Source organism: Melanaphis sacchari, unplaced genomic scaffold, assembly GCF_002803265.2.
Source record: "Melanaphis sacchari strain LSU unplaced genomic scaffold, SCAv2.0 Contig636_pilon_pilon, whole genome shotgun sequence".
Classification (NCBI taxonomy): Eukaryota; Metazoa; Arthropoda; class Insecta; order Hemiptera; family Aphididae; genus Melanaphis; species Melanaphis sacchari.
Window position 1 is genome coordinate 53,225 of NW_020271450.1, and position 18,133 is coordinate 71,357.

The window sequence follows — 18,133 nt, forward strand, 5'->3', positions numbered from 1 at the left end:
AGTACCTACACAAATTATCGTGGATATAATTTTCCTACTCCTATTTTTTGGTTGTTCAGCATACTCTAAATATAGATCTAGTTGCATCAATGGGCTATGTCGTTAATGCAGTTGTAATTTTTAATATGTTCTCCTGTGTTAAATACTTAAATAAATAAATAATCTGTATAGGTACCTACTACCTATAGGAACAGGCTACATGAAGACATTTAATATCAGATCAAAATATCAAATAATGTACCATTTATTATATAATAGTTTATATAAATAAATATTGAAAAGCGGACAAGGTAATGCTTTGTTGTACTACAATAGTTAATTAGTGTCCAGTTTAATAGCTATTTTAAACATACATATGTAGGTAATTGTAATTTAATTATACTTAGTTTTATAGGCTGACAGACCGTCTCCACTCAGAATTATTTAATACACATTACACTCATAACAATGATCCACTCGACACCAAATTTACAGTAAAATAGTATTATACCTACCCACTTTTTCGTTTGAAAGTTTCGTATTTTAAACTATAGTTAAGAACGATGGTCCAAATGAAAACGTTTCGCTCGAACTTCGTTTCCAAATCATTATTTTGTGCTTAAAATTTATCACGGTAATATAATAAGTCTATAATTAGAAATTATTTATTTATAATCCGTCAATAATCCGGATGTATAATTACGACCGTAGCCGGTAGTCGTAAGGAGCGACTAATCGTCAGCTCGTCTTATTTTAATTTGTAAGTGGCAAAGTTACGAGAGGTTATGAGACCTCGAATTTTACAACCAGATCTGTGCCAGGTATAAGCTAAAGCAACTGCTTTTAATACTTACCCTTAAGGTCTATCCGAACTCCGAAGAATAGACACCTATGCACTTGTTAAGTTACTACTAGTTATTAATTTTCCTAGTTCTATTTTTTATTATCATTTTTTTGCTGATTGCTGATTTATTTTCAAGTACATTTAAATAGTACAAATTTTGAAATAAATAATTTATATTATATTTAGAAGGTAAGGTTATGGTATTAACTTTTTTTTAACAGGTGTCTCTAAATTTAATTAATTATCATAAAATAGATTTATGGAATATGAGACTTCTATATCTTTGTTTTCATCAGCTACTAAAATTATTTATGTGATTTAAATATTTTAATTAAACGTGCTATGTGACTACATTATTTTAAGTTTTAAATTTTAATAGCACTATTTTTGAGACAACACGTCAAATTATTTGGCGCTCTAATGCTTACTAAAATTACTTTGGAAGAATTTTCGTTTATCTATGTTGGTCACACTACAAGTCATATGTTTTACAGATTGATTTCACATAGATTGGCCGTCTGCGTAACAGGGGGCAAACGACTTACGGCCATCCATTTTCTTTTTTCATCGCCATCCTGTTCGTGCTAGAAAATACACCCAGTTAGTTACACTTACACACGTTCACATTAAAATACCATCAAAATGGCTAACCTATCGCTCCGTTTGGCCACAAAAATTGGAAAACAATTAAACAACACATTGCCCCAGGTAAAGTTTATTAATTTACAATTTTCGTTAATATTGTTAAACGAGTTTGTCAAAAATGTAACCTGCGATGCCGCCCGGTCGGCTATCTGGTATAATTCTTAATTTTCGTCGATATTATTTTAAATCAATTTTACTTCTTGGTGTTAATAAATTAATATTATACATTTAAACGTCTTAGTTACTAATAATATTATTTTTGTAATTGTAATTTTGCACTTACAATTAATACTTACATCTATATAACCTTCTTATGACCTTTGATTGTAATTGAAATGTCTATAATTTTTTTTATATTTTTAAGTTTGCAATTCAAATAGGTATAACTTTATGTTATTATTACAAAACATTATAGAATTAAATCTAAGTATGTGAGCTTTACTGTTAAAAACTTCTATACTTCATTTCGGTATTGTTAAACATAAAAATATATGATTAAGAGTAAATGCTATTCAAAACTATGAAGTATCTGCTTATTTAAAAATTTGTTTTTTTTTTTTTTTATTTAAATAATGTTTAGTCTTGGTTATTATTTAATTGTAAATTAATTGGATTTCAATTTTTATATTGTATGTAAAGATAAGCAAGGCTTCATGGACCACATCAAAACTTATCAGTCGGTCATTACATATAACATGCAGTGCACGAGCTGCAGAAATTTCTTCTATTTTGGAAGAAAGAATTTTGGGAGCTCCACCCAAAGTATGTTGTGCATTAAAGATAAGAATTGAAAATTTAAGTTAATATTATAATATAATTAATCTAGGCTGACTTAGAAGAAACTGGCCGTGTTTTAAGTATTGGTGATGGTATTGCTCGTGTTTATGGATTAAAAAATGTGCAAGCAGAAGAGATGGTGGAATTTTCCTCTGGATTGAAGGTTTGATTTTATTTTATTATAATTTTCAATATTTATTTTAAAAATTGTAGAAAAACCTTTATAAGCTTGATTTTACTTAATTTAGTATATAATTTAAAAATGGCCTACCTAATATAGATAATTTAAAAAAGTATCACTGTTTTAAACTAAGTTTAAAATGTTTATATTTTGTGAGTAATTATTTAAATTAGTAAAATTTCTTTCTTTATTAGGGTATGGCTCTTAACTTGGAACCTGACAATGTGGGAGTTGTAGTATTTGGTAATGACAAGTTAATCAAAGAAGGTGATGTTGTTAAACGTACTGGTGCTATTGTGGATGTACCAGTTGGTGAAGACCTTCTTGGACGTGTGGTTGATGCCTTAGGTAATACTATTGATGGTAAAGGACCATTGACATCTAAACTTAGGTACCGTGTGGGTATCAAGGCCCCAGGTATCATTCCTCGTGTGTCTGTACGAGAACCTATGCAGACTGGTATTAAGGCTGTTGACTCACTTGTACCCATTGGTCGTGGTCAGCGAGAATTGATCATTGGAGACAGACAAACTGGGTTAGTAGTAGTAACTTCTCTTTAATTTTAAAATGAAAAGTTTTATAATTTATTTAATTAAATAATATATTATTTAGTAAAACTGCTTTGGCTATTGACACTATTATCAACCAAAAGAGATTTAATGATGCACAAGATGAAAAAAAGAAACTGTACTGTATTTATGTTGCCATTGGACAAAAGAGATCAACTGTTGCCCAAATTGTAAAAAGATTGACAGACACTGGTTAGTAAAAATGTTAATAAGGAATAGTTATTACTTTTTAGTAAAGTTTAAAATTTAAAATTTAATAAATATATTTATTTTATAGGTGCAATCAAATATACCATCATTGTATCAGCTACAGCTTCTGATGCCGCTCCCCTGCAATATCTTGCTCCATATTCTGGATGTGCCATGGGTGAATTTTTCAGAGATAATGGCAAACACGCTTTAATCATCTATGACGATTTATCTAAACAAGCTGTTGCTTACCGTCAAGTATATAAACATTTTGTTATAATTAATGAAATCCATGTATTATATTTATTCACATTTTATTACAATCATTTAATAGATGTCCTTGTTGTTGAGACGTCCACCTGGTCGTGAGGCCTATCCTGGTGATGTGTTCTACCTCCACTCTCGTCTATTGGAACGAGCAGCTAAGATGAGCGAAACTTTGGGTGGTGGATCTTTGACTGCATTGCCCGTAATTGAAACTCAAGCTGGCGATGTGTCTGCATACATTCCCACTAATGTAATTTCCATCACTGATGGACAGATTTTCTTGGAAACTGAATTGTTTTACAAAGGTGTCCGTCCAGCTATTAATGTAGGTTTGTCTGTATCTCGTGTCGGTTCTGCTGCCCAAACTAAGGCCATGAAACAAGTAAGTAATAGATAAAATTTTAATTCATTTTTCTTCAATAATAAATCATAAATAACCTGTGGGATTGTAATTATAGGTAGCTGGTTCCATGAAACTGGAATTAGCTCAGTATCGTGAAGTTGCAGCTTTTGCTCAATTTGGTTCTGATTTAGATGCAGCTACTCAACAACTTTTGAACCGTGGTGTTCGTCTTACTGAATTGTTGAAACAAGGACAATATGGTAAGAAAATAAGATTTATAGTATCCGTTAAAACTTTTAAAGATAAGTTATCTTGTAATTTAGCAAAGGTGGTTGTATTTTAGAGTAATAACTTATTAAATTCTAAAATGTATATTTAAATACTTTTTGTACTCATTGGTGATAAAAATTTTATATTTGAATCTTAGTACCAATGGCCATTGAAGAACAAGTTGCTGTTGTGTACTGCGGTGTACGAGGATTCCTTGATAAAATGGAACCATCCAAAATTACTACTTTTGAAAAAGAATTCTTACAGCACATCAAGTAATATTTTTTATAATTTTTATTAACAATACATTGTATTATTAACCTTATATTTTATATTTTTAGAACCTCTGAAAAATCATTATTAGAAAGCATTGCAAAAGAAGGAAAAATTACAGATGAAACTGATGCAAAATTGAAATCTGTTGTTACTAATTTCTTAGCTTCATTCAATGCTTAAGTATTTTTATATGATTGATAAGAAAACACGTTAGTTCTCAGAATGTTTCCAGCTCTTTTTATAAAAGGGTTATCATCGTTAAGCCTACTGTTGTTCATAGTACCATAGCCATTCAATTTGTATTTACTTTACCCTTTTATATAAATTGTGAACTACATTCAAAGAACTGGATTTCCACAATAATTATAATTAGTAATAAATTTTTTTTTTTGTCTATCAACAACTGTTTTATTTATAACATGTGTTGGACAAAATTACGGAGTCATTTATAGTAAACATTGTTTAAATGATATTTATTTTTTATTTTATGAAATATTTATCAAAATTATAACAAAAATTGTATAACTATAACAACAGTAATCATTCATGTTTTTCAATTTTATTGTGTTGAATTTTTTCTGCTGGATATAATGTCCATAATCCTAATTGTGTTGAACTCATTATAAGTGCTACTGAACATTGAGTCTGAAACAATTAAAAAAGTTAATCGTACAATCGATTTTATAAAAATAAAATAAATAACTTTTTACTCACAAAAATGATAGGATTTTGTATGTTGATACTGTAGAGAAGCCATAGAATACAAAGAACAATACTATTTATCAAGATTGGCTTTGGATGTCCAGACCATATTTTTGTTCTCATAGTTTGTCTCTAAAAAAAACCAATAGCATTTGTAAGAAAAACATTTTTAGTAGTTTATTATATTTAAATTTTTCATTGAATTCTACAAATATCTTTCTCCTTAGACAAGTAATGTCTTACTTACAATAGATAATAATGGCCAACCCATGAGTGACAAGTGTATTATAGATACTATAATTGGGAAGCGTGTTATAACTAAATCTGTTGATTCTATAAATGAGTATGACAGTAAAACTGCACTCATTAATGTGGTCTTAAATACTGTAGTGATGACATCTCTCTGCAAGTATACAAAATGTGTTTTAAAATTATTATCCATGTAAAATGTTCTGAAATGAAAATAGTTACTCTTTTATTTGAGTAATACCAATAAAACAATAAGTAAAATGTATTAATTAATAATCCCATTCCATGAACAAACATCACTGTTGGTAAATTTAGAATGAAACCTTGACGACAAAATAGTGAACTCCTGAAAATTAAAAAACTATTAGTTATGACCTCTGCAACTCAACATTAACCAAGAAAGCTTACCTAAATAGTGCACCGACAAATGTAGATAAGTTGACATGATCTGACGTCTTTTTCTTCATAATATCTTTGCACACTAACCTGCATTTTCAAAGTAAACAATTCAAAATTAACCAAGTATATTTATGTCTAAAAATTTATGATAAGATCAGATTGGCCCTATGGTATATGAATTTGTGGGCTTTCTAAGCTTTTATTAAACATCCATCTACTTTTAGTCTTAAACTTTTAACTAGTTTGTTACGAATTCATCACTTCATATCGGTAGTAGGTACTCGTACTCATAGTCACTGAATTTTATAAGACTCGCTATAAAAGATTCCACCTTGAATTATTAAGCTATCCAATTTCCCTCATCAAAAATATTTCCTCTGTATCCCTCGCCGGTATTATTCGACGTCGTCTAAAACGAAAAATGAACTGGTCTAGCCTAGAACAATACTACATTTTAATTAAGTAGCATCATAATAAAATAAAAAGTAAAATTCTGATGTGGTGTTGTAAACCGATTCCTCTAAAAGACATGTTTCTCTTTTCTATAATGTACAAATGTATTTATTGTTATAAGTTATTACTAATATATTGTAAAAATCTATTAAAGAAAAAAATATCTATGGTTTGTGATTTAAGCAATGAATTACGAAAATCATAATAAATCATAAAACTATATTGAGATTTAAACATTACATAACAATATAGTATATATAACAATATTGATAAACCACTCATAAAAATATAAAATAGATATAATTAATAATGATAATATTAATATAATTTATACAAAATTACGGCAATAATGATTAATGACTAGTAGATAAGTACAATTAGGTAGGTGCCTACATAGGTATTTACTTAAAATTTAGACAAAATAAAGTAAAATATGCAACACACATTTTTAGATTTATAAATCGAATTTGTGTCGCAACAGATTTAGAATAACTAATATGAATTTTTGTGAGGTACTATTAATGTTTGACATAAAAAAAAAAAAAAAAAATTGATTTTATTTCGTGTCGTTACCTGCAGAGATAACTAGATGGGTGCGTTTTATATAATATAATATATTTATAATAAATCATAAATAATTAATATACTATAGGTAGATACTACTGAGATACATTTTGCATAGGTAGGTACTTAATACATTTTTAAATTACTCTAAAAATCATGACTAACGTTTGTTAATGTTAAATTAAGGCATTTCGCTAAATGACCCGAGACAAGTTCCGATTTCTGCAAGTTTGTAACTAACTAAACAACTCGAGTTTAAGAACTTTTAAATACCATAAGTATACTTCTCCTAACTGTAACAATAATAAAATACAATTCAGCACCTATTTATATTTGTTACTAATTGTTTTAGTCAACGACCACTTTGTGGTCTGTAGGTAATGCGAAAGCGACACTCTCTCCCAACTCAAATCCAGCGATATCCTACACAAAAGATATCTTCATGCAATGTAACTATTACTACGCTTAACTTTAACTTTAACCTTCGCCAACAGATATCCAATATAAAGTAGATTACAATTTTGTTTACTAGCTAATAGCTACAGAGCTATATTATTACAAGACAATTTTCAATATACTTTTTTCTTTTCTACCGAGTTTTTTGATCAATCTTCATTTCAAAATTTATGATTATGTTATGAGGTACCTAATTCGACTAAATACATAAAAGATTTTCATTGAATATGTCAACGGAATTCGAGTGATATTGTATTGCCAAAATTGATATAAACGTTTTATTTCTTAATGGATTGAATAGAAGGTGGTAACAAACATGTAATTTGAATTTACAATCTTGCACCTACTTATGTATTATAATGGAAATTTATAATATATAGTCATTTACAAGAGCTCATAAAAAAATAAATAGATATTAGCAAATTAATATTATTGATAATAATAATGCTAATTCTATAGTAATCATTAATCTCTAAGCATTCTTCAACTGTGCTATTTTTTTTGTAAAATACTAAAATATAACTAAATATGTAAAAATAAGTTAAATTTGGCATTTAATTAACACAAAGTAAATTATATCATGTCTAGAATATTTTATAACCTCTAGAAAAAAATATACCAAGAAGTCCTTAAGTTTTAACATTAACTCTTTAAATTTATAATGCCAGTATTTAAATAAAATATTTTTATTTATTTTTAAATTTTTGATAAAAGGTTACATTTCAAAATGATTGAGTTATCCTTTTGGGTATCATAACTTATGAAAGTAACAAAGTAATAATACTACTAATTTTGTATTAGAGAGCAAAACTTTTGTATTCCAACTATATTATTAGTTATTATAGTAATAATTGAATGATAATAAAAAATTAAGCTGATTAGCATATAATGTTTTGTTATCAATATTAAACATTACTTACATGGGTGTTAACATCATTGCAGTGGATGCACAACCCGCAGAAAAAGATACTGCATTTACATACACTTCGTACAAATTCATACTTACAGTTGTGTGTACTATTTTAAACAAACTATTTACAATTATATTAAAAGAATGTATAAACTGCTAGGTATCAAATGAATAGTGAGAGTAGTTTAATGTAACACTTCAAACTGCACACAAAAAACTTAACATAATAAAGTGTACAACATACATGAGTGATAGTCAAGGTTATACAATTAATTATCTGAAATCAAGGAGGTAGAGATTATGTTGGAACGTTAATCAATAATTATACTTAGCATTTTTTTCCTAGAATAATTAAAGAAAAAAAAAAGAGTGTATTCTTTTTCAACATGAGATTGTATATTTCAATGTAATAAATAAAGATAAACATGAACCATCAAAAAAAAATAATCATTCAGCTATATCCACTCTTTAGTTACATAAGTAATAGATATATTTATATTTTAATATATACTGCTTATTTTTTCATCAGCATAGGTCTTGTAAGCTTGAACGCTTTTCCTACATGAACTCATCATAATCATCCACCGTATAAGCTGAAAACTCATTGTAATCAGGTATCTGGAACATAATAAAATAATTTTGTTAAATAGCTATTGTTTATTAAATATTATGATCTGATATATTTAAGTTTATAATCTATTGATTATTTAAAAAAACAAATTACACTTATAATAATTATTTAATTGTGCTCTATTATCATATAGCAGGAGTACCATACTAGCGAGTGAATACAATTAATCAAGTTTTATTAACAATACCTACAAATAAGTAAATAAAAACTTATAGATTGGCACTCAAAAACAATATGAAGTAATAAAATAAATTAATATATAAATTATTAATTTAAATAAGAATTTCATGTAATAAACAACAAATTCTCAGATTTCAGAAGGAGTTAATCTAAACTGACTTATAACAAAAAAGATCATTATCTTCGTAATGAATAAAAGACCTAGATAATTGTAATGGGGGAATAAGTTAGGTCATTGAGGAAATTTATACTGGTCTGCGATCAGCCAAGAAGTTTAAACAAAATTATATAATGTCGCAGAATAATAACGAAGTTGGGAATTTATTTGTAATATATAGCTATTAAACTTTAAAAACTTATGTCGAACATGTTAAATTTGACAACAGTAGAAGGCAAAAGTAAGATTTAATAGAATAGAAACATACTTGAGATTTACCTTTTTGAAGTGTGGGTGCTTAATAAATAAGAATTTTTAGGGTAGAAGACAGTTTTAAATTACTTGAAACTTGTTTTATAAAGTCTAACAGTAAGTTAGATAGCTTAAGTAATTAACAGAAAACAATTAAATGTACCCGTTAGAAATAATAGTGTTAAAATAAAGCTAAGAATGCTAAGATCATAAATCAATTAAATTAATGGTGAGGTAATAGTGTTATACTAAACACTATTTTTTAAAACGAAATGACTCAGATTACAATTAAATGTTATAGTGATTAATATAGAAAAACATTTAAGACATAAATTATCTGCCCAGATGGTTAACAGAGAGGAGTCGTTTAAAAAAAATGATAAGTATTTGTTTGATCATATGGATTTAAAGGGGAAATACATTTTTTATTTTTTGAGAAGCCCAGGTTTGATTTTGGATATAAATATGATTGAGAATGAAGTTTATTATTGAATTATGTGTCAAGGGTAAATTTAATGTTTACAGATAGGTTAAGAGAAAGAGTGAATCCATTTTAAATATAAATTATCAACACTTTCACATTGATAAGAAATGAGTACTATCAAATGTAATAATGTAGGAGTTCAAATATACAAGAAATTCAGGTTTGTATTTTACTTACAGGTTTTTTTTTTAACACATATAATATCAGGTCTAGAGATACCACAAGAATTAACAATTTAATATTTACACATTAATGTTTAATTTGAATGCAAAACTTCCTCATTTCTGCCCAATCATCATTATCAAAGTAGTTATAACTTAGTTTGATAAAAAATGTAAGGTTAAACTCTGTTTATAAATATTATTTTTAAAAATATAAACACTTACAGTACTGTTGTCAAGTCGAAGTTTAGCTTTTCCTTTGCCTTTATTTTTTTTATTTTTATCAACTTTTTCTGCTTTCATTTTTTCTATACTCATATTATCTACACTGGCCTTTAATTTTCTCAAGTCATTCATTGACACTAAAACAATATAATTTGTATTTTTAATATGTTAATGTTGATATATTAAATTAGTATACTTGATTTATAATACTTACATGTAACAGATAAATTTCTAATAAGTTCTTCAATAAAATCAGAATAATGATCAGATTTAGAAAAACTTTGTATTTTTTTCTGAAGAGCTTGCTCAAAAACAATGAAATCTTCTTTTGATTTTGGATTCATGCGATCTATTGAATCTTCATCACTTTCATCTACACCTAACATTTCTTTGGCTACTTCCAAGTCAGCTTCTTCTTGTAATTTCTGTTGTAATAATTTCTTTTCTTCTGGTGTCATATTTGAATTTTCTTCTGCCTCCAAAAATTTACGTCTCATTTTTTCATTTTCTATTTTTTGTTTTCGCTAAAAATAAATATAAAGGTTTAGTAAGGTATTTAACGCTATGCTTTTAATATTTATTTTTTGTACCATGTCACACAAATTTTATAACAATTTAAAAGTAACATTTTTATATTTAAACATAAATTATGAATTTTAGTAATTTGCTATAAATATAAAGAGAATAATTGATTTTCACCTTTTTTTAAAATGTTATTTCTGTTAGACAACAAAATTTTCTAACTACTCAGACTAAGTTTAGATTGATTAAAATACAAGATTCTACAGTACATCAGATATGAATTATACTTCCTAATTGATTTAATAAACTCTAAATTAATAGGAATGTTCAAGATATATAATATTTCTACAAAGTTTTTGACTATTGATCCACAGCTGAGAGTAGAGTCAAGCTTATAGAAGAATACAATCACAAATTTACTAAAAGCAAAGAACAAAAACAATTAGTATTACAGGTAATTAATTGAACTATAATTAACTTAAATCAAAGTTAAAAATATCATTATATTTTCTTGACTGTTCAAGGCTATCAAAAGAAATATTCACAAAGTGATAGATAGATAAATACCCAAAAAATCATTTAAGAAGTCAAAAATTTATTATTAGTAAAATTAAAAATAATAAAAAAAAAAAATTAAAATTTTTTCATTAATTTATTGTAACTTTACAAAATTTAGGTAAATAAAACTAAAACCTATAGAGAGATAACAGTGACGCTGACATTCTCTTAATGTATACAAATCAATTTTTCTGATTATTTAGTAATATTACTAAAGTTAAAAATAAAATGTTTAAGTACTTCTCTTTCAGCTATTTTTTGTTCCAATTTTGATTTTGTTTTTTTTTCAGGGACTTTTGTCTCGATTTTTTTTGTTTCTTCTTCATCTGCATCCCAGCTATCCTAAAATAATATAAAATAAAGGTAAATTGTTATACCTAAAAATAACTATTTAGTGCATAAGGATAATAAATATCCTATAAAAGATGTATATTTAAAAATAATGAGAAAATTGGATATGTTTTTATGATTTTTATCAACAATAATTTATTCATTGCCTATTATTGTCAATTCAATGTCATTCAATACAAAAAATACAAGATTTAGTCATAAAATAACTATTTTTAATTGGTATCTACAAGAAATATAATCTTAGTTGCCAAGACATCGACTTTAATATAGTTTTTTTTACCTATTCACTATATATATATGTATAATTAATAACTTATAGTACATACATTTCTAACACAAATTTTGCTAAAAGAAAATAAACTTCTTTTTTTTTTTCAAAAATATCAAGATATTACACACAAGTAGGCACCAACATTGATATTGACAAACTTCAATCTGTTTTAAATCCTTACTTTATGAAGAGAAAATATTATTATTTTTTCCAGCACTTTAGTTCCATAAAATACATTTTTTTAAATAGGTATTAAATTGTAAATAAATTTTGAATAGATAACACAAATAAAAATAAATTGTATAAATCTAGTAATAAATGAAAAAAATTATTCAAATTATTGTTACTATATATTTAAAATTACTAAACTATAAGTTTTATATATTTCACCTATTTATTTTGAATTCTTCTTCAAAAATATAAGTGTTTTTTACAATCTAATAGTGGCAATACATAACACAAAATATCTAGAAAATGTTAAAACAATTAATTTTAATTTTTACACATACATATATTGATCAGAAATTACTTAATGATTCAAGGCCAAATATGCAATAGATATGCATTAAAAAGTAAAAGAAAAAGGGGCTTGTGTGCTAAATAGTATCATCAATTTAAACCCCTAAACAGGTATAGTTATAAATATATTGACATAATACAGTAGTAAATTGATCTTTAATAAAAGTATTTGCTATATTTTTGTGCGCTACTCTACATAAATGCATCAGTTTCAAATATACACTATGTACAAAATGTTTTTTAACAAACAAAACTGTGTTAGAGACATTGATACAAAACATTATTACAAATCAGTTTAATTAAGTGAAGTGCACATTGTGATACCTTTATATTTTCTTCTTCATCTTCACCTTCCCATTTGTTGAGTTTAGCACCGCCAACAATGTCGACAACGGGAACGATAGGTTTAGCGGGTTCAAAATTATCAGCGTCTGAAAAGGGAAAAATTTAAGGAAAGCAACTTAGTACGGATCCGTTAAAAATACTTACATAAACATTTAATTATAACTTTAAATTTATATATTATATTAATGTCACTCACCCCACTCCATGGTCACGTGTATCCCTTAAGCTTTTATCCACTTTTAGCAAATAACCTTGGGTTTGGGTGTGATGCGTTTGTCAGAAAGGAACAATGTAGACTACGATCGATGTGAGAATAAAGAACCGTGATGCGTATTCAGCCAATGTTCCGTTGTAACAGTCCTTAGTATTAAACATAACAAACGGGAGAAATTTTGGTAAAACCGTATACGTATCGCAACTCGCAACCAAACACGAATTCGCCGATTCAGTGCTTTTGGTGAAATTTTATCGTTACCAACCCATGGAAAGAATTATACATATCACAGGTTAAACAATGCATCAGAAACGGAGTATCTGTCTAAACCTACGCTGGTTTTATGGACACACTGCTTTATGGCATTAATCACGTACTATAAGAATATATAATATAATATATATATATATATCTTAGTTCGTGGTATTAATATCTGAAGAATAGGCGCAGAATAGAAGATCGCGTGAACATTAAAATCATTAAATTATAAATATAATATACATTTTTAAACCTCCATAATTTAAATATAAATAGATATTTATACTCCATGAGACTATACTACTTACTCAAATACTCAATTGGTACTATGATAAAGTACCTATCAATATGGTATGATATGATATTTTTATGTGATACACTGATATGCAGCCGTGACGTAGCATCGCGCCATTCTCCGGATAATTTACATAATAATAAACTTAGGTATATAATATTATGGCCTACAACTATTAAATATCACAAATAAATGAAATATATTTTATCGATGAATCGGAAGAAACGGGGAATCACGAAAAAAATACCACAGTAAATAAAACCACGGTAAAGAAATCAAATTTGTATTTTCTAAATTTTAGTCATAAAAAATCAATTTTTTTTTCTTCAAAATATTTACAGATTTAATCAAAATTCTGAATTTAAAATAATACTGTGACTATATTGTTTTTTTGGATATTTTACAGTTAAAAATGAAGAGTTTATGAGTTGTGATGTGCTAAAATATAATAGTTATTATTTATGAACAAATATATGAACACTGCAATAATGTACCTATTTTGCCTATACTACACGCCGATAAACACTTTATAATATTAATACTTAACATACTTTTTTAAGTATTTTGCTTGTTATTTCTCTTGTACATTCTCAATTTTTTTTAATATTTATCTATACTTTTTCTTTAGTTTTTTTTCTGGTTTTTTCCCGGTATTTTTAAAGATACTGGGAATTTTTTAATTTTAATTTCCCCAAAGTACCAACTAGATTCAATTTACTACTAGAAACTACTCTCAAAATTTAAAATCGAAGCATTTTTACTGTCTAAAAAGGCGACGATTAACAGAAAAAAAAACATGCAAATTATAGTAAAATCAATACATTCATTGCTCTGTTCAGAATTTAATAAATAACTAAAATAGCAATATCACAAAATATACCAAAATATGGTATGGGCTGACAGATAGTCTTTGTTCAAAATATTTTTTTGTATACATTATAAAATAATAAATCGTTAAATTTAAATTTAACACATATATTACAGTGACTCATTTGAAAATTTATTGTTTAGAAAAGCGGTTAACATTATGATCTGCCTTTTTCTTTTTAATATTAAAATTAATAAAAATCATAATATAAAGTCCCTGTTTATTGTTTTCTTCCTTTTTTTAGGAAAAATGACAATAAAGAATTAGTAAAAAATTGAAATATAGCAAATACCTGTATTTAAAATTTTTAAATCATATCTAAGATTAAAAAGGATAATTTTAGTTAGATATTTTATACGAATCATAGTACCTACTGGCTGTTTCTATTATTATTATTTGTTAATTTGCAGCAATGTAAGTTATTATAGTTAATAGTTATTAGTTATTACTTATTTCATATAACTCACTCGCTATTGGATAAAGAATAACTTATGTAATAACTGATATTAGGTTTTAATTTAATTTATTTTATTGGAAATAGGTTTATAATTTAACATTTTATGTTTATTTAAGTAGTATCTACTCTATCTCGTTATAAATATTTATAAATTCGTATTGTAATTTCATTTTATTTTGTATAGATACCTATTACTAAATATATCTGAAACTTCAAATGTTTTGTAAAAATTCTTAGAGTATTTCAATTTAGTAATGTAAATGAAAAATAGATTCATTTTTATATTAATAATTATTTTAAGTTAACCTGAGAAACTATCTTTTTTTGTAATCTTTTCCCTCAGTTTTGATAGTTTTCAACGATAATACCCCGACAAAATATCGCCAGTAAAATATCGCGTGACTAAAATATCATAACATAAATATTACAAAACCAATATATCGTAAAGTAATAATACCTCTGAAAATTATTATCGCATCTGTTAAATCCAAATCCACCAATAATTTAAAAGAACAAGACAGTAAGTTGGGCTGAATGAGTAAAGAAAGTAGTAGTAGATTATCATAACCGAGAGTTTGAAGATCATCTTCAAGGTATTTCTTTAATATAAACTTCCATTAATTAATATTCATATTTTATTATTTATTCTTTTAAATTTTTTTTTAATACTTATATTAATTTTATTAAATTTTACATATTTTTATCAATTCTACTATAATATATAGCTTTAAAACTTGAATTGTATACAATTATTTATAACTATTATAAAATATCAATCAATAATCAAAATTATTTATTTCTAACTAAATTACTGCTATGTTTCATACTGGCAATATGTGTGCTGGTGATATTTATTCCATGCGATATATTGGTTTCGCGATAATTCAGTTGTGATATTTTACTAGTGATATTTTTTCGGTGATTCGTTTTCAACAGCTAAATAACAGTTTAGCATATGTCAAAAAAATAATTTAATCTAACCTTGATTTTAGAAGGTATGGGACTATGGAAATTTAAAAATTTTAGCAATTTAAATCATAATCTATCAACATTTATAATTAAAAAAAAAGGTTGAAGTATAATAAATACTAGATTTAATATTAATCTATTGTTTATTTTTGTAAAACAATTTTTAAGAAATATTATCTTTATTATCTATAATATAGACATATGATTAACCGAGAAATTACTCGTTCGAATTTTGAACAAGGTACATTAATATTTCTATTACTAAACACTAATAACCCAATTAATAATTTACAAGAAAAAATTAGGGTTTTCATTTTTATAGTAGTAGTTTGTATCATCATAATGTAAAAATGTAAAGAATTTGAAAATACGGTTCTAGAATTAAGTAGGTAAGTATCTATGTTGACCACATGGTGCTATACTGGTATACATGGTCACATAGATTATGGAACAATTGGCCGTTAGAACAAATATTTCTTCAAGATTTAATTCAAACAAATTTAATTTAAAACATATATTTTGTGGAATAAACGTATTGATTTGACCATGATGAACATTTATTATTATAAAACTCGACCACGAATTATAATATGTAAATATAATAATTTAAAACAATATAAATTACTGTATAATATAGTATACGTTCATAGGCGTGCGCACGGGGCGAGCTAGTCGAGTCCCTGCTCTACCAGAATCTTTTTTGGGGCATAATACAATTTTAACCAGATACTAATACTAATAATGAACCAACAATACGTTCGTGGCTAGATTATATAAAAGCAAATAATCATAAAAAATAATTTAATGGATTTTTCATTGTACCTACTAAAATTATTCAGTGTAATACCATTTACAAGTTAACAATACAAGTTTACAATTAACAATACTAAAATATAAAATAAGGAGAACTGTATACACTAAGACCAACTTAATTGTTTATTATTAATATTTGCTGAAGCAATACTAACATCTAGTATTAAAATTGCCATGATCATTGACGAATTCAAAAGTATGGCAAATAGGAGAATTAATTTATAATTCTTTAATTAAAACTATTACATAATTAAGTTTATATAATGTAATATTTGTGTATACAATATTTTATTTGTTCATTAAATCAAGTTTTTTAAATTTTGGATATTGTGTTTTCTTATTTTTATGCATTATTATATTTATATCATTTTATTTTTAACTTCAAAAATATATATCTAGAAATTAGCATATTAATAATGTGTGCACATACAATTTGATTTTATTTATACAGTTTTTAATTTAAAATTAAAACATCAATGTGTTAAAAAAAAAAAAAAAAAAAAAAGATACTGTCCAAGAATTAGAGCATTAATAATTGTTCCAGGCTCGACTGGAAATTGAAATACTTATGCATTGCACTTAATATAACGCTTTTTCACCGCTAGCTATCGCTGCGGTTCGTACGACTCCTCAATAATTATTTTATTTTACATTATTAACTACTGCTTAGTTACCAATGTCATAACAATTCATAAGCTACGTTTTAGTTTTATTATCGATTGTAACTTAACGTTCATACATTTTAGTTTATTTGTTGGTATTTACTTAATAATAAATACATAATAGTATTGAAATAATTATAATTTATAATTTAACAATAAATAATAACTATAAAAACAATCATGGTAAATTATTATTATTATTTTTTTTTTTATTATTACATTATTTATTCCTATAATATGCAACAGACCATTATAGTTAATAATTTACATTGCCTATTGTATATTTTAGGAAGGAAATATTTCAGTTAATGATCATCATAAAAATGTCATTGTAAGCTATGTAGAATTTATGGATCACCAAAAAAAACAATCTGTTATTTTAATTAAAAAAGCGTTCGAGGAAATCTTTAAAACAAAGTATATTACAATTGAATCATAGTGTTATAGTACATAAAATATTTTATTATTATTAAAATAAAAATATTTTTAAAGTTTATTGGATGAAACGTACACAAAAGAAGAAGTGAAGAATATTTTAAATAGTTTAGAAAGAAGCATCACAAATGAAATCAAATGTGAATTATCTGCATACACAAGCACTAATCTTCTAATGATGTATCAATTTTTTCAACAAGCTGAAAAATGGCATTTAAGGCTCAATTTAGATATATCTGAAATACAAAACAAGTAGGTAGATACAATTTTTATTTATATTTTACTTATTTACTCGTTTTTATTATTTTTTTTATGCAAATAGAGAATTATTACAAGAGATGGAAAAAATAGAAACTAATTATAACACAATGAATCGAACATTAAACAAAAAAAAGCTTTTAGACACTTTTGATCACATATCAAGTGACTTTGT

At 25.9% G+C, this 18,133-nt stretch overlaps 4 protein-coding genes across 4 annotated transcripts; 2 read left to right on the forward strand and 2 right to left on the reverse strand.

Moving 5' to 3' along the window:
* The first annotated feature begins 1,369 nt into the window (after positions 1–1,369).
* LOC112600296 (ATP synthase subunit alpha, mitochondrial) lies at positions 1,370–4,740 on the forward strand. Its single transcript, XM_025347485.1, has 10 exons — positions 1,370–1,531; positions 2,108–2,230; positions 2,295–2,408; positions 2,621–2,961; positions 3,039–3,187; positions 3,273–3,442; positions 3,519–3,833; positions 3,910–4,054; positions 4,222–4,339; positions 4,406–4,740. Exons 1-10 carry the CDS (start codon positions 1,466–1,468, stop codon positions 4,518–4,520), a joined length of 1,656 nt encoding a protein of 551 aa, XP_025203270.1. The 5' UTR covers positions 1,370–1,465; the 3' UTR covers positions 4,521–4,740.
* LOC112600298 (sugar transporter SWEET1-like) lies at positions 4,721–8,334 on the reverse strand. Its single transcript, XM_025347488.1, has 6 exons — positions 8,084–8,334; positions 5,700–5,777; positions 5,514–5,637; positions 5,290–5,445; positions 5,055–5,174; positions 4,721–4,985 (listed from the first exon to the last, which is right to left on the reverse strand). Exons 1-6 carry the CDS (start codon positions 8,161–8,163, stop codon positions 4,881–4,883), a joined length of 663 nt encoding a protein of 220 aa, XP_025203273.1. The 5' UTR covers positions 8,164–8,334; the 3' UTR covers positions 4,721–4,880.
* Positions 8,335–8,447: 113 nt separating this feature from the next.
* Positions 8,448–13,183, reverse strand: LOC112600297 (eukaryotic translation initiation factor 3 subunit J). The gene is made up of 6 exons (XM_025347487.1): positions 12,926–13,183; positions 12,709–12,815; positions 11,484–11,585; positions 10,378–10,687; positions 10,164–10,300; positions 8,448–8,691 (listed from the first exon to the last, which is right to left on the reverse strand). The coding sequence occupies exons 1-6, from the start codon at positions 12,933–12,935 to the stop codon at positions 8,632–8,634; spliced, it is 726 nt and encodes a 241-aa protein (XP_025203272.1). The 5' UTR covers positions 12,936–13,183; the 3' UTR covers positions 8,448–8,631.
* Positions 13,184–17,411: 4,228 nt separating this feature from the next.
* LOC112600307 (leucine zipper transcription factor-like protein 1) lies at positions 17,412–18,133 on the forward strand (the record flags this gene model as incomplete). Its single annotated transcript, XM_025347498.1, is given in 4 exon segments — positions 17,412–17,448; positions 17,555–17,682; positions 17,758–17,952; positions 18,023–18,133. Coding segments are annotated over 4 exon segments (437 nt in total), but the record flags the coding sequence as incomplete, so codon positions are not given.

Excerpts from the sequence above, each read along its gene's own strand:
- LOC112600296 (XM_025347485.1), top strand. The coding sequence starts at position 1,466 with ATGGCTAACCTATCGCTCCGTTTGGCCACAAAAATTGGAAAACAATTA. Across the intron at positions 2,962-3,038 it reads ATTGGAGACAGACAAACTGG|TAAAACTGCTTTGGCTATTG; the intron begins GTTAGTAGTAGT and ends TATATTATTTAG. Across the intron at positions 3,188-3,272 it reads AAAAAGATTGACAGACACTG|GTGCAATCAAATATACCATC; the intron begins GTTAGTAAAAAT and ends TTTATTTTATAG.
- LOC112600298 (XM_025347488.1), bottom strand. The coding sequence starts at position 8,163 with ATGAATTTGTACGAAGTGTATGTAAATGCAGTATCTTTTTCTGCGGGT. Across the intron at positions 5,175-5,289 it reads GTTGGCCATTATTATCTATT|AGACAAACTATGAGAACAAA; the intron begins GTAAGTAAGACA and ends GGTTTTTTTTAG. Across the intron at positions 4,986-5,054 it reads TACAAAATCCTATCATTTTT|ACTCAATGTTCAGTAGCACT; the intron begins GTGAGTAAAAAG and ends TAATTGTTTCAG.
- LOC112600297 (XM_025347487.1), bottom strand. Across the intron at positions 11,586-12,708 it reads ATGAAGAAGAAAATATAAAG|GATAGCTGGGATGCAGATGA; the intron begins GTATCACAATGT and ends ATATTATTTTAG. Across the intron at positions 10,301-10,377 it reads TAGAAATTTATCTGTTACAT|TGTCAATGAATGACTTGAGA; the intron begins GTAAGTATTATA and ends ATATTGTTTTAG.